The 17,819-nt window shown below is 30.6% G+C and overlaps 1 protein-coding gene across 15 annotated transcripts in view; it reads right to left on the reverse strand.

Annotated features, from left to right (window-relative positions):
• Positions 1 to 17,819, reverse strand: part of shot (dystonin-like protein short stop) — a 239,974-nt gene that overhangs the window by 70,872 nt on the left and 151,283 nt on the right. For all 15 annotated transcript variants that reach the window (XM_085194381.1, XM_085194376.1, XM_085194378.1 and 12 more), the window contains 7 exons: positions 9,908 to 10,123; positions 9,441 to 9,537; positions 9,055 to 9,175; positions 8,708 to 8,940; positions 8,188 to 8,338; positions 7,542 to 7,625; positions 5,516 to 5,785 (listed from right to left, as the gene is read on the reverse strand). In XM_085194381.1, the coding sequence (XP_085050507.1) occupies positions 5,516 to 5,785; positions 7,542 to 7,625; positions 8,188 to 8,338; positions 8,708 to 8,940; positions 9,055 to 9,175; positions 9,441 to 9,537; positions 9,908 to 10,123 (1,172 nt within the window). The remainder of the gene's footprint in view (positions 1 to 5,515; positions 5,786 to 7,541; positions 7,626 to 8,187; positions 8,339 to 8,707; positions 8,941 to 9,054; positions 9,176 to 9,440; positions 9,538 to 9,907; positions 10,124 to 17,819) is intronic.

Below are 17,819 nucleotides of genomic sequence, written 5' to 3' on the forward strand. Positions count from 1 at the left end.
TGAAAAATTACTTCGTGAGCTTTTAGAGGACGCAGTTCGCGGACATGGTTTCATTTAAAGAGGAAAATATTGTAACTTTTGAAATATAATGAGTACATATAGACACATGCTTAAAACAGATCAAAATATTCTAAATATGTAAATTCTAAGCGATTTTATTGTTATTGTAAGTTGAAAATTGTAGGAGAGTGAAATACAAAATACGTTAAAAAGGTGAAAACTAATTATATTTTCACATTAACTGCCCCAAGATTTAAGTGTTAGCGTTATTTAATGTATGTGTCAAACATAATATAAATGTGAAATGGTTGAGGATTTTTTAGAAAAGATCGAACTTATCGATCGAAAATTTTCTAATTTTCATTTTCCTATCTTTTGAATGAGGTTCCTACATATATCTATATATAACACAGTTTTGTTAGCAAATTAACGATATTGTTTCTACTTAATATGTAAAATGCATCGATAACGTGTCAACAAAGTATGTATTATCGTTCTTAAGAACCAAAGCGATAAACCTGTATCACGCTATCAAATTGTTTATATAATTTTCACTTGATATAACATGAAATGCAGTTTCCATAATATTTACATTATAAAGTATAGTTATTATGACTTCTTTTTTTTAAAACTTCGTTTGAATTAATTCTACGAAACATTTCTAGAAGAAATCCATAGTCAGAACCAATTTGTGTCACTAAGCTTTTTATTTAATTCTTCTGAATTCTTCATTCTTCTGATTGGATTGTAGTTCAAAAAAAATTGAATGAAGTAGGATCTATAATAATAATATTGAATTAAAAAAATATTTACGCCTGAATTACAATTGAGTAATTTTTTGTATTTTTTTTATTTTCTGGTGTTTGTAATATGGTAGTAAAACATTAAATTGTTTTTTTTATATATGTAAGATTACGTATGTGTAAGATTACTTATTTAATTTGGGTGATTAAATCATATTTGCAACACACCGCAGAGTGATAGAACACATTTAGATTAGTCAATAATAAACATAAACATAATCAAACGTTATAAAGATATTCTATCGACATTTTTTGCTGATATTAAACCGCAAGGTCACAGAATATAAATAAAACATAAGCAATTCAAACTCCTTGGCCACAAAACCTTCTTAGAACTTAAATGCACAACACTGGCAACATTAACTTGTTCGAATTTCACTCGTTCGAATTTCGAATGCGAAATCGCGTAATGGCGGCAAACGTTAGTCGTTGGAGATCGTTCGCGCGGTACTGACTTACTGAGTATGAGTACTGAAAAACGGACATGGATAGTCATCGTGTCAAATCAAGCTATCTGTTGATGATTGACTGCAACTATATAAAATGACGTAATTTGTTACTTTATACAAATACAATACTAATCTCCGGATAATTCCGATAATAAATTATTAAGTATTTTTAAATTACTTTAAGCTTTGCATTGAAAATAATATTTTTTGTTGACACTTGCGGTTAAATTGAAAATCATCAAAATGTGAGCACTTCAAGCATTTTATTCCAAAGATAAATAATATTGATACTTGGACATAAATCTAAGCATCTCTACATCGATGCGACGTAGAATCATTAGGAAATAAATGTTATTTTCATATAATGCATATAATTGCAGGGGCAAATGGATAATAAAAAAATACTTAGTACGAATAATTGCTTCTAGAACGTCATCTTCGATACAATTACAGCAATTTATATTAAAATTTCCTCATAAATATGCACATAAACGGGTATGTCATACGTTAGATTCTAATTATGTTATTATTGATTTAAAATTACCTGTTACTTTATTAGTAAGCAAGTCGTTTAATAAAAAACCTGAAACATATTTTTTAAATAAAACCCTAAACCCGGCAAAAACACTGATCCCAAATATAATTCTGTGAATTAGCTTTTAAGCTAATCTTGTGTATTCGTTTATAAAACATTACCCTCTTTTTATAAGTTTTAAAATAAGCGTGAATCAAAAAAAAAGTCTTGTTTAATGAAAGAAATAAAGTAATTTACTCCTTTTTTACATAAGAGTTAATATTTATTTCTTTGATGTGAATTCTTTTGGAACAAGTTTGCATGTTTTATTGTGGCGTTACGTCACTTTGTATAATTAAAATAACATAACGGATTTCCACGGAATGTTAAGGCGATGTGAAAATGTTATCGATTGTTACAGTAAAATTTACAGATAACAGAAATTACTTATTTATAGGACTTTAGGTGCAGACATAAACGACCTAGTGTTACAACACTTCGTTCCGTTCCCTGCCCTAATTCTCTCTAACTCAACACCATACTTGACGGAACTCTACCACAGTGGGTATCGTCACAGCGATCGTCGCGTTTTCAGTCAGGCCCTTTCACACGCTTAAATGGCCTGGTACATTGTATATTACAAAATAGTGTATTTTTTTAGTATTTACATAACTGTAGCCTTTTTATATTCAAGAGACTTTTTGCCAAAGTAGAGATAATTTAATAATAGATACTTCACTTCTAGTCTACTTTAGAAATATTACAACTTGGGTGGGCAAATAATAATAGCCTCATTCCTCTACTTAAAACTGCAGTCAAGATTCAATAACATATTAAAATATTTGAGTAATAACAATTAATATTAGTGCAAGACATTGAACAGACGCGGCTCTACAACTGACTGCACTCACAGGGTGCTTCATACAACGATTTCTTGCTGATATAATTTATCGTTCTAAGATAAGACTCCTTTATAAGGAATGCTATTTACCAATTGAATATGAAATATTTCAAGTGATTTAAACTTATGTACATTCAAATACAAAAAATTAAATTAAATTAAATTTTGAGATTAATATAGTTCAGTGGGTCTGCCTGTAAATATGATGTTTGGGAGTTCAAACCCCACTCTGAGGAATAAAATTTAAGGCATTATTGTTAGACCTAGTTACCCTATTATATAGACATAGTAAGACTCAAATTTTAATGGAAAGAAAATCAGAACGGAGTGTTTTGAATCTAGTTTCTCCGTCCTAGGCAAATAAAGGCAATACATAAACTCGTGACAACACTGTATATATTTTATCACTTTACATATTTATATAAACGATAAATATGTAGCGTACCTAATGAGAGGTTCAATATAACAATAAGGCTTCTTTGGTAAAGTGATCGTTAATCCATCTGCCCTTGAAGGGTTAAAGGTTAGGACTTACTTATCGATCAGAACTAATCGCGTTCTATATAAAGTGGAAACTCGTATTATGAAATACGTTCAAATCTAAATAATTAATGGCTGTATAGTACGTAGAAATAAAATAAAAAAGCAAAGCATATATTGCTTTGCCCGAATTCGAGACGTTGCGTGATTAGTGACTAAACTGAACGCCTTGTGTCATGGGGTCAGAGGTGAAATCAAAATAATTCATTCCTCCGTGTCATATTTTCGATATTAATTTGATTATTATAATATGAATGTTTTGAAACAATCTTTCTAAAAAAAATGCGATGTAAAAACTCCACTAAAATTTACCAAATCGTTTCAATAATAAGTTGCAGGAAAAGCACAGACAAAACTATATCAAATTTGGTACAACATATTTTATAATTAAAGTAAACCATAATCAATACACCGATATAATAATAATTAATTTATCAACAGGAAAGAAATTGTATTTAACTAATATATTATTAAAGTACTCTTAGTCAGTGAGGCTTATTTAGAATCTGTAAAGCACGTTCTATTCTTTAACGCTAATCTTAATTATCCTGAACGCAATAAAGTGACTTCAACGTGTTGTTTCATTGTTTTAGAAATAAAACAGCTATGTACCCATATATAAATATATAAAATGTATATAATATAAAGTTTTATATTTTGTAAATTTATCAAATAATATTAACTGGGTAACAAACAGTTGACTGAATGACCCGGGTAGGAACTCTCTTCCTCCGGGTAGGTTCTCTAACCTAGTGTCAATACACTATGCTTCCTTGTTATCCGGCCAAGAAATAAAAAACATTTTTAACATAAGCATTACCAAGGCCGACAATCGAACTAACTTCATTAAGTTGTACTATCAAAAACCTTAAAAATAAAGACAAAATTTTATAATTTTCAAACAAAAGCTTAACTAACTGTACTCTGAGTCAGTCACCCATATTTAGTAGGCATAATGCACCTCCTATAAAGTCAATTACGCGTTTAGCAATAAAACATTATCGGCCCACGTACGTACGTACCTACCTACCTACTTACTTCGTGGGTGTAGAATGCCTTATAGAAATTATACTGCGTATTCGTTTGAAGGAGTGGTTATATTTCTTTATTTTTTAAAATATTTTACTAAATAACGTTAAAAACACCTAAATCTTCTTATGGGAAAAATCAATTGGTCGATTAAATAAGTTACCTTTTTTACCTATATCGGAGTTATTGTTAACATAGACTAATACAAATATTAAACTTTCACATTTACTATGATTGTATTCAAAAGACACAAACATTATAAAAGAAGTTATTCGTTAAATCAATAAGAAAACGTGCGTTATAGTAGCTTTAATAATAAAACTACAAGATTATGATGTTGTTAGTTCACACACGCCTGCTAAAGTTTAGTCTTTAGTCGTTATATGTGTAAAATCATTGAAATAATTATGTCTATATAGTTTTATTTCATATATGACAGCCAAGACAGACTCTTGATGCAGTGTTAGAGCATCTGACGGTAAACACGACGGTCATTGAGTCTATTCCCACTCGGGGAAATTAATTGATTTAATTTCCTCGCTTTTGCAACAAGGGAAAGCACGACGTTGAATTACACCAATCTCAAAAATTTGTGGATGGATGCGAAAATATGCGTAAGTATGTTAATACTGGGTTGCTAATGCTAACTCTACAAATACCTACTACATAAATATTTAAAAACAATTTACGCCGCCTAATTTATTATTCAACGGCGCTAAGCTAGTGGTCGGCCTCCTTCGAGGTCTGACAAAATGACATAATCAAAAGTGACATCATTTCTAGTATTAAGTGAAATACACATACGTGCGTTAACTTGATAGCTTGCTCTAGGACATTTAAATTTATCGATTACAGATATGGCCTTAGGCGTATTATTAATAAAAATCGATTTTAATTATTATCATTTCTAGGTTACAAATCTTGCATCGAATGATCGATGTTATCTCGATAGTTATTAATTATAATCACATGTATATCGGATTAAGTGAGATTGACATAGTAACTTTAGTATAGTTCGCCTTGAGCTTGAAGGCGTATTTTAATAATTCATATATGAATTAAAATTGACTTTACACGTTTTCTCCTGTCAAAAAACGATGTTATATAAAGCTTTTCAACACTTTGAGCGTCTTAGCGACATGAAATAATACTTAAGATATAAAGTACATAATATAGTTTAAAATTATATCCCAATCGCAACTAATGACTATATACATTTAGAATTTGCAAAATCATAACACATTAAATGTAATATAAACATTAAAAAATTTGCACTTACCAAAGTAACAATATCCCCAGGATTGGCCGCGGCTATTCTCCTCAGTCTTTCATACAAGAGGTCCAATAGCCTCTGATGTTTCACGTTCAGTTCATCCAATTCTCCCGCCACGGCTTCCGCACCAGATGTAGGAAGGTCAGATCTGCCTCTATTCCTCAGCCTCTCAGCAAGATCTACCTCCGCTTGCCTCTTTAGTTGCCTCGTATCGAGCGATGGATGGATCTCCTCGCATAGCCATTCCATGTATCTCTGACATCTCGACGAGTGTATCTATTTAGGGTTGGGTTAGGCGTGTTATGTTAGTTTTTTAGGACTGTTCTTAAAGGAATTTTGATTTAAAATAAAAAAAATAAAATAATTTAAGTTGACATGATGAAACTTTAAAAACAGTCGTCGGTTAAGACAAAGCGTTTTACCAAACACACTTCCTTCCTCTCTATATAATAATGGAATTTATTTTATAGATTTTACATTTGAAATAGGCAATCAGACCCAGACACTCAAAATCATTCAGAACACGTTCACAAGTATATTTGGTTTACAATAGTCTTATATTTTATCTTTACGCATCTCCCGTATATATCAGCGTAGGCAGAGAGAACCTAGTGTTAAAACATTCCGTTCTACGCAATTTTTATTTTATACATTATTGTCCAACTTAACGATTATAGGGATAAGATCATGCTGGAAATGCTACAGTGCGTGCAACAGTGCGGCTTTAACACCCAACGTGCATCTTATAACCGTAAGCAAAATTCCTTATTTTCTATATAGAAGCCCAATAACCCAAAAGGAAAAGATTGGGTAACTATGTATTGAATCCCATACAAGTTTTATAGATACAGAATTAAAATTTGTTCAGAAATACTTGATTTTTGAGAAAAACACACACATACAAACATGCAAAAGCAAAGAACATCGACCTTATTTGTTCCTCAGAAAATTACCAGATGCGGTGATTGAATTTATATTGAGTTCCGCTCTGTCAACTTATGGTTTATTTTTATCCTAATTTGCTTAAATTACACCAGAAAATGTATTGAAACCATTATTTTTAACTTAAACTTTGAGAAGCATTTATAATAAAGCTAATAAATGTAACAGATATTGTTATATTGTCTGTATGTCTGTTACATTTCAATAAAACGATTTGATAAGAACTTAAGATTTAGTGATAAGAGAGCAGTCATATATTGCTTTTCAAGTACATCACACAAACATCCCGCTTTCAAAGGAGTTTTGTTATGTTAGTATACAAGCACATTAATGGAGCAAGCAGCAAACGCCAAATAAATATTATAAAGGCATAGCATTACAACAACTGTACATACAGATTTCGATTAATCGATATTTTTAAGTAATAATTCGAATAGAAAATCGATATTTTGTATAAAAATCTGTAATATACTTTTAAAATTAGAAGCACATGCAATTTAAAAAAAAAACATCAACGAACAAGACTGGACCAAACCCAAACAACGAGACATGGGAAGGAAAGACGCTGGACATCTATAACCTCTTTATAACAAAAACCTTTCATAATCATTCAGAATATCGACAGAAGAATGACATGTAAATGTTATATATTGGTTGAGCATGTAACATAAAGTGGTATCTTAAAAATAAATCATTTATTTTAAAACAAATCCAAATATCAGCTGAGGGCACTGTACATTATTTATAACCTACAAAAATACAAATTATGCTTAAAAAAAATTTTTGTAAGTAATAATAATTGAAAATCTTTTAGAAAGATAAATAATGTTATATAGAATCTCAATAAATAACAAATAATTAATAATAATAATAAAATAATTAATAATTAATCAATCTATTTAATAACCTACTGTATGTTTTAATACTTTTCTACTATTAAAATTATACGTCCTATACTTTCAAAATGGCCCGTGAGAGGCTGGCATTGTACAACAAACATTTAATCTAAGGTATTATTATTATTAAAATACCACAAAACGCCACAGACTATATATCCGTTATACACAAACGTTGTTCCACTGATATTTACCTTCGCCTCGCGTATGAACCGGCCACCGTCCACGTTCACTTTCTCTATCTTGGGCGTCCTTTCCACTACACTCGTCAGGAGATTCTGTATAATTTTGATTTTTAATTGTAAATTTATAAATTATTTAATTTAATTTATAAATTATTTTAATTGATTTATCATTGTATTTGATTCTTCACGCTGTATCCTTTATTTAGCAGGATAGGCAGAGAGAACCTAGTGTACTGTGTGAACCTAGTTACACACGCAGGTGATGTGAGCTGATGCAAAGACCGTCGTTGTGCAGTAGCACAACGTCTAACGTGAGGGTTGTGGGTTCAATTAATATTTCTTCGTTCTGGTAACAATACTAAGCGCGGCGTTCAGATCCACCACTCAACGCGCAATATCTTGTTAATTCAAAAGGCAAAAACTGGGGAACGAAGTCTCTTAAAGATTACCCTTTGCCCACTGTGCTTATACAGTTCTCTTTTAAAAAAACACCGATAACAGTAGATACAAATGTAAAAAACTCTAAAAATTTTAAAAAATATAAATAATAACAATATAATAAACTCAAAAATTTAAACAAGACACGTTATATCACAAAAGTAGTGTCATATCACTCCCAAAAATATCCAAAAACAAAAAAACAACAACAACAAACCCTAGTAGGCTCCAACTGTTCCTTGGGACGTATCTCTATAGGCGGTTGGGCCATCACTTTACTGTAGGTCTCGTCTATCCATTCGGCTTCCTTTTCTAAGCCTGCGTTGTAGTTGCGCAGGAGTTGATATGCCGCCTCGCAGCTACGTAATCTATAGTTGTATATCATAAATATGTGAGAAATTATATACATACATATGTACATTAATTATTAGTTATATTTAGACTAATTTTTAGTTATATTCCATAAAGCAGGATAGGCAGAAAGAAATTAGTGTCAGGAAACTTTGTATCCCACTTTCAGCACAAATTCTGGAAGCATCTCGTGTCGAAACCCCACGCCACACTTTATCTCGTTACCACAAAGCAAGGAAATATCAATATTAAATATTTCAATGTCAATTTTAAGATAAAAAAGTAAGACTACTAGGTTTATTGCAGCCACAAATTATACAAAAAGAGCCTCAATACAATAAAATAAAATTATATTTATTCTACATAAAACCAAAAAAGAAACTGACCTTTCAGCCAATTGACTGCACACGTTGTTCCACCTATGGTTTATTTGGGAGACTTCCTTATCCACCCTCTCCAGGTCCACATGCTTTCCAGATCTAGGTAAGGAAGAGTGGGGAAGGGAAGATCTGGAAGTTTCCACGAGACGACGGCAGTTCTCTGCATCATCATTCATTTGGTCCACTTGTATTTGTTGCTTGCTGACTGCTACTTGCATTCTGAGGAGGTCTTCGTGTATCTGAAGGAGAAATGAGTAAAGTTTTTTAAATACTTACAGCAGTAAGTTAGTAATAATTACATGATAATATATTTTTAAAATTTGGGGGGATATTATTAATCGCACTTTACTTACATCTTTAAGTATTTCTACATCATTGGGCAAATCGCTAAACTGAGCGAGTTTGATCTCGAATTCTGATATCGTTTGATTGTTCTCTTCCATACTGTTCACTACTATTTCTACGTACTTCAACCTGAAACAAAATTTAAGAAAAATGTTAATCTGTAATAAAAATTTTAAAAAAAGATAATAGAAATATATCTTAGTAAAATATTATGAGGCAATTTTAAATTGAAAATGCTACTTCCAGTAACACTTCCAGTAACAAGTACTATTTGAATTTTACAAGGTAAAATTATGTTTCAATGTTATTGTAATATCTCTTTTAAAAAAATGATGGTGGCATATTTATCAAAAAAGGCACATTAAAAATAAAATAAAATTTGAAAAAAATATACCTTTCTACGAACAGTTGGCTCTTAGATTGCAAGTCGTTCCATTTGCCCATCACTTTGTCGAGATTCTTTTTCATTGCTGGTGTCTTTAGAGCTATGCCTAAAATTAATAACACAATATACAATTTAAATAAATTATAATAATATTAAAAATACAATTGTTACTATTAAAATATAACTAAAAAAAACGTCAAATGAACTTTTTAGAATTAAGAGATTTTTTCTACAAGTTAACATTTTGCATAGAAGAGAACCTAGTGTTATATGAATTCGTTTTAATATTTTTCTTTTAAATGGATATACCAAGATACAACAATTTTATTTCAGTCTAAATGTTATTAGTAAAATTTGTAAACAGTAGTAGTCAGTACGTTCACTTACCAAAAAGCAAAAAAAATAATTAAATAAAAGAAATATAACTTAGGTATATTAATATTGAAATATATCATTCTATTCTTTGAATAAGTTACCTCTAAAAGTAGCCTGTACTTCCTCTACATCGGTGGACAGCGAGTGCAAGCTGGTCTCCCAGTCCTTATGCTGCAGCACCAGGTGTTCCAAGCTGTCCAAATCACGTGGAATATGGCTCGCGATGCGCTCGTGCAGCTGACGCTCGAAGACTTCCAACCTCTCCAGGAGGTTGGAGGACTGTTCGGTGAATATACGGGCTGCATTTTTGGAATCCTCTGTAAAACAAGGAAACGTTGTTTAGTATTAATTTGAGAGAAAATTTTATTAAGCGAAAGAAAATCGCCTAATATTTCTTAAATAATCTTAGAGATATAACTTTTTTCTATTACGTATAATAACAACTATAAAACAATATCATACACTTCTCCCAATACACAACAAATTTTTTTTTACACCAAACACTTTCTAAATATAACAATATTAAGAAATTCATTAAAACAATATTGAAAAACCCAAAATCTAACTTCACAAGTGTCAAAATCTCAATCACAAAGCTAAACAAAACAATTATAAACGCCAATAGAGAGGCAACGACCTACAACGCCTATAGGAGACAAATAAAAACCTGACAGCTGATAGTCGAACCAAATCCTTTCCACAGAATGCTCAGAGTAGACTAGCGTGTTGCGTAACATTTAAACCCAGTTCAGTTTAAAGTTATGAACGTCTTTCAGCACAGTATTGGTCGTATCTGGTGGATACACTGAGTGTAAAGTGGAGGACACAGTGGCACAGAGTAAAAATGGCAGCTTGACTAATTTCCAGTGAAACAATCGTGAAACAGATCTAAATTTAACCTTCGTATCGCACTCTCTAAGGAGTTTGCGCGAAAAAACCAACCATAACAAGTAGTGTCGCAAATTTTATTAATTGGCAATTTTTTTATTATTTTTTTTATTAAAAATAAGACTAATAATATGTTAAAATAATAGTTCTTAAAATTATGTATCGATAAGTGAAAAAGTTAAATATTTAGATATTTTTATATGCCTTACAAATATTGACATAGTGACCCTATATACTGATAGCAGTAGGTGTATTGAAGCAGAGAGAAGTTGATTTTCCAAATAATATCTCCGTGAAATAAATGTGAAGGACAGACAAACATATATTCTCATCATATAAAATAGTACAAAAAACATTACAAATCTCATATATGCAAATATTGCTTTGATCTACTCTGTACGACGCCCACAATTCGGCCAGCTTCGGGTTTATTAGAAATTGCAGCTATAACTAACAATCATGGACCACGCCAAGGTCAATGGAATTGAACAAAAAGTGCTATGACATCACGTTTGATACAATAAATTGTTTAAATTCAATTATAGTCGAGTAGGCCACATGCTCGTAGGCAGATGTAGGATTTATTATGGTAATATTAGGCGTGCTTGGTACCTTTCATTTGGAACAGGCACAATATAACTTGAAAAAGATGCGTGACTAATTTTCAGTAAAAATACCTTTGAATTAACATACGTACAAGCCGAAAGAAGCCAAGCGAGCGACTGTAAAAGCAACGGTTGTGGGTTTGATTACCTTCATTTCTTCGCTCTGTAACTAGGCATAGCGCGGCGTTAAGTTCCGCCATTCAATACGCAATGCCTCAAGAATTCAGCAGCAAGTGGAAAATGGAAATGTCTAAATGGAGAACGAAATGTCTGAACATTAGGTTCCTAGGTTCCTTCAGTCTTCCCTGCTATGTACGGAATACAGCGTGAATGTCTTACAAAAAATATTTTCGTTAAATTAAATTCCTAAAAATTATTCAAAACGTTTACCCAAAGTTTTTTTAACGTTTTCCTATAAAATAAAAACAAATATCTACCAAAAAGGAACAAAAAAGTACCGCAATGCCGTACCAAATGCACATTAAGGAACATCTAAAGAAGCGTGTTACATGATATTAGCGGCGTCAAACTTCCGCTATGAACTATCGATTCGGACAGGATGATAAATGCCAAAAGTTGACACTGCTAACGAGACGTCTCGAATGCAGTGCCGGTATTTTATACTATTTTATTTTATATAGAAGTTTACTATTTAATTTGAAGTAATAATTATATTTATGTCTTTCTACCCAATTTTCGAGACAATACATGATGAGTGGCTCTCAACGAGCGCTTTGTTTGCCAGAGCTAAGAAATGAATCGTCAATTAATTTAATATACACGATGTGACTATTAAATCTGTAAAATGGTAAAATCTGCGTTGAAAAGTCGTTTTTAAATTGCAAAAGTCCTTCTTATTTTATTCCCTGTATATAACTGTGACGAATTGTGTTAATTCAGCACAAAAATTGAGGCCACGTTCATATGATGCTTATTTCCCAAAAATAAATATACTTAAAAAGAGTGAAGCTTTAGCTATAAAAAATCACGTTATTTTTAACTAAAGTTCCGTTGTAAATCTTCGTAGAATTGATACAAGTGTAACCTAGGACGCCATAAATCAGATAAAAGGTGACACACAAATACTGACTCTATCATTAGCTTAATTCAAATAGATGGACATCAGGGTCATTTAAGGTACATATATCTACATAGTAGATACTACATTTTCTAAGGATATTGACATATTTATTTATAGATTTTTTATCATCAGTATATAAAAGATTTAAAAAGTTTATGTCAATACGCGTACAAAAACAAAATTCGAACTTTTAGAATAAATAATAAAAATATTAATTGTTTTATTATGGCGATGACTATGGTAACTGTAAGCGACGGCAGCTTTTAAAGAGATAATAAACAGCAATATATAAGAAAATACGTAAAAACTAATAAGAATCAATTTGCTAAACGACATAGATATTAGATATTTATTTACTATTCCCAATATTCTAGGACTCCCATAGCTAAATTTAAAAGATAAATATCAAAGGGATCCATTTGACATTGATATATGTATAATGTATATATAGACTGGGATCCGGCCGTTGAATCCTGCATATACGAGTTTTCTTAATTAAACCTATATTAATGAATAATACATGATTAGTAGAACAGATTACACCTGGGTTGCCTGGAAGAATCCTGCCGCAATCACCTTTAATTACATTTTTTCGTAACTCGTTTTTGGAGAAAATTGCACCAATACGTTTTTTATATGAATCGCACATCATTTGAAAGATAATCCCATAAGGAATTGGAAAATTAAGGGTTGCCAGCTCTCAGTCTGCCGCAAGTCTAGGGTTGCCTGGTTTAAACATGTCACTAAATGTTAATAATTTGCACTCATGTGTTTTTTTAATGAATTATATATCAAATTAAAGCTTATTTTTTTCTGAACACTATAAAACAGGGTTGCCTGGAAAATTCCTGCCGCAAACAGGGGTTGCCAGCGTTTGAAATATTTTATTCCGGTTTCGTTTGACTATGAGAATAAACGATGAAATGCGCAGTCTGCCTTATGTTTTAAAGTAAAATATTATATAATAGAAGGTCAATCTTAAAATCAATGTTTATTCTAATTGTTCAACTGTTAAATGATGATTTTAATCATATTAAGTACACGCAGAAAACTATTTAAAGATGAAATCATTCTTATTTTTCAAGTAAAATAATAATCCATAATAATGAGTCTTCGCAAAATTTATTTTATAAATAATAATATTTAGTTAAATAAAAGGGTTATTTAAAACAACTAAATTATCTAATTAAGTAAATGTTTACAAATATCGATCTACTATAAGGTATTAATTACAACATGTTTCCTTAATATAATGAGAGGTGACAATTATCGCGGATATTTTTTTTATTAATTAAGAAAATGTGGAAAATTACATTTCAATAAACAATCTTTCTCTCTCTCTTCGCCCTTTGCTTGTTTGATTTGACAACGCCGTCCGTATCCGTAGAAAGAACTATGGCGCCCATCTTTTTGGTACGAATATTTACGTTTTTGCAAAGTAAATGAAAACTATTCAACTAATAAAAACTATTAAAAAATATAGATAAAAAAATGTCGCTAGCAAGAACTTCTCCGTCTATGCTGATAGTTTTTAAGGTATTTAGGTCTGAAAGAATTGTTCTTATAATTATAATAAAGCGTAATCACTCACTAACGTCCCTAACTTAGTATATTCAAAACTGAGGCAACTCCCACGGCCACAATTGTTTACATTTTATTAAACTATATAATATTAAATATTAAAGTATACTTACGTTTTGCATTAGAAAATAATTAAAAAATACTTCTTTATATTGTTGTTTTAAAACAATGAACTTTTTGTAATACTGTAAATGATAACTGTGCATTGTGTCACTATTTAAAAAAATGTCACTGTATTTAAAATTCATTTTTTGGCGAAACAATAACATAATTTTACACTTTTGGAGAGATTCCTTGTTAAATTCTATCACATTTTCACTCCTGCCGCACAAAAAACACATCTTCATTTTTGTCAAGTAAAAACGTCTTTACTCCAAAACGAAAGGTAAGTAACTAAGTAATATGCTCAAAAACAACTCATTTGGCCATCTGCACTTTCATTGCATTTAGAAACAATACATCTTCGAAAATAATTTTATTGCATTTGGTTTGCTTTGTATCGCGCCGCAAAATGTTTATCTATAGTAAAAAATAGCCAACTAATTGATATTTGCCGACTCTTGGTCATAAACCGTAAATAGCGTTTATTAGTCGGCATTACTGTCAGATTTTCTTCGAATTTATTTTGCTAACTTAGTTTTGTTTATTATAATTCTATTATATATATTTCTTTCCTATGCAAATTATTAAAAACTGCGTGAGAAAAAAAAATTGCGGCAAGCCTTGTCAAATCAAACAAGTAGAGGACGAAGAGAGAGAGTTCATTGAAATGTATTTTTCAATATAATTAATAAAAAAAATATCCGCAATAATGGTCACCCTTCATTATATTAAGGGAACATGATGTATATGTATATATATTAATAGTTTATAGTAGATCAATATTTGTAAACATTTATTTAACTAGATAATATAATTGTTTCAAAATGGTAATTTAAATTAATAAATAAATATTAGTATTTAGAAAATAGATTTTGCAAAGACTCAATATTATAGATTCATTATTTTACTTTAAAAATAAGGATGATTTCTTCTGCCCCATGATCTTTAAATAGTTTTCTGCGTGTACTTAATATCATTAAAATCATCATTTAACAGGTGAACAATTAGAATAAACATTAATTTTAGGATTGACCTTCTATTATATAATATTTTACTTTAAAACATGAGGCAGGCCGCGCATTTCATCGTCTATTCTCATAGTCAAACGGAACCGGAATAAAATATTTCAAACGCTGGCAACCCCTGTTTGCGGCAGGAATTTTCCAGGCAACCCTGTTTTATAGTGTTCAGAAAAAAATAAGCTTTAATTTGATATATAATTCATTAAAAAAACACATGAGTGCAAATTATTAACATTTAGTGACATGTTTAAACCAGGCAACCCTAGACTTGCGGCAGACTTAGAGCTGGCAACCCTTAATTTTCCAATTCCTTATGGGATTATCTTTCAAATGATGTGCGATTCATATAAAAAACGTATTGGTGCAATTTTCTCCAAAAACGAGTTACGAAAAAATGTAATTAAAGGTGATTGCGGCAGGATTCTTCCAGGCAACCCAGGTGTAATCTGTTCTACTAATCATGTATTATTCATTAATATAGGTTTAATTAAGAAAACTGGTATATGCAGGATTCAACGGCCGGATCCCAGGGTAATATATTCCACTTAGGATGATGTCACCTACAATTGCAAGTTCACTACAGATATTAACCCGAGGTCGGCCGGGACAACTGTCGTATAGTAAGTAACTGTCCTTTAAATATAAACTAATAGTTCGATATCGTGCTATAAATAGCAGAACATATACCTATTTACTTTATACGAAGTATCATTAATTTAATAAAAAGGAAATTTACCAAAGAAAATACTATTCAATTATTTTTTTGATTAAATTTTTAACGTAGTTTTTTCTGTTCCTTAATTATTCTTATTGAAAAGAAGTACCGACTCGAAAGTTCGTTTGTTAACAAAAGGAAATTAAAAACACCTTCATATTAAAAATACGACGATAGCGACCGCAAAGTATGTAGTGTATTAAATTACAAAACAATTATTTTAAGACTAACATTAAATACTGCCGTATCAAAGATCTGGGAAAGGTATAGCCAATAAATTACAGGTTCGATTCCCAAAAGAACTCGTTGACAATCTTTTATTATTATTTTCATTTTCACATCACTTCTCCACTCTGATAGAAAAAGCACGGCGTTGAGTTCCACAACTCAACTCGTAGTATCGAAATTTGGACGGAAAGTGGGGAACGGACTGTCTTAACCCGTATTTATCTATTCGTAATAACGTAACTTTCTATTGAAGGAATGAACGAAATTATCTTTTATTAAAATTAATAAATGAATGTAAGACTGGAAGAATAAAGCCCTAATATTGAGGTAGAGTCATAAATCTGTCAATAACAATCACGTAAATTTAAATTAGCTTGATCTATTATACGTATTAATGAATGCTTCATATACTTTACAATTGATTACGAACTATTATTTAGTGGATAAATCTATACTAATATAATAAAGCGGAAGAGTTTGTTTGTTTGTTTGTTTGTTTGTTTGTTTGTTTGTTTGTTTGTTTGTTTGTTTGTTTGTTTGTTTGTTTGTTTGTTTGAACGCTAAGATCTCTGGATCTACTGGATCGATTTACTTTGTTTTTGTTTTGTATGAAAGCTGCATTCTTCAGAAGTGCTATAGGCTATATAATTATTACATTACACATATATACTAATAAATTAAAATACTTTCTAATTTGACATGCAATTTATTCTGCCATGTTAATAACAACCGTCGTCGCTACGCGACCGCGTTCGTTACCGCGTCATTTTGACATTCATCCTTATGAAAATAAATGTAATAGTCACTTTTAGCATTTCATCTAGATTGAAATTATATTTCTATAGAAATTATATTCTTATATTTCAAGCAGGCGTAGCCGCGTCCGGGTCCGCTAGTGTATTAATAAAAACTTTAAAAAGTTAATCCTTAGATATTTTTAAAAGTAATGACAATAATGTGATTAATTAAATTTAATAGGGTTAAAATCATTATTATTTTGAAACAAATCATAGTATGTGATACTAATGTTTATACGAGAATAGATTTATAAGCTTTTTGTAATTAGTTTCTTTAAAAGTAATTATGTAAATTAATATAATTAAATTCGACACTTTCTTCTCTTTTCTTATATAGTAAACGTAGAGACATAATATGTCTAATTCGTGACTATAACAATAATAAATAATAATGTATATAAAATAAAAATTATAATGTATATAAGTATAATCATTAATAAAGTTTTCTTATTTCATTTTACAATACTCACCGCCCTTCCTCAATGAAAATATTCGTTTAATTTTCTTCATTGTATCATTTACAATTTGCCTCAATTGCACAAGATGCAAATTACTATGAGTCGTTTGGAGTTTGTTTATCCACTACACTAGGACTATATAATTTTTATATAAAATATTTCTCGGTACGTATAAACGTAATTACTTTATTATCTAAAATAGTTATTATTTTAAAGAAAAATTAAAATTTAATTTACTAAATTATTTATTTTACACCACTTTAAAAAAAGGAGCCACAGATTATAAAATATAAACCAAACCATATAAAGAAAAAACACAACACTACACCGTCTTGAACTGAAATGAAACTTAAATTGGCATCACTAATGACTGTTTACTACGACATAGTGATCGTGACTGACAGCTCCCGTAGGACGAAGTACTTTGTCGTACTAATCACATTCACTTATAGCGTATTTTCTATTTTAAGAAAGTGTCGTTTGTTGAAAATTACTTCGATATCCTTAATTTTTTCTCTTTGAGAAGAGAATAGAGT

Source organism: Heliconius melpomene, chromosome 12 (assembly GCF_056956725.1).
Source record: "Heliconius melpomene rosina isolate 202511_hmr_F chromosome 12, ASM5695672v1, whole genome shotgun sequence".
In the NCBI taxonomy this organism is placed as follows: Eukaryota; Metazoa; Arthropoda; class Insecta; order Lepidoptera; family Nymphalidae; genus Heliconius; species Heliconius melpomene.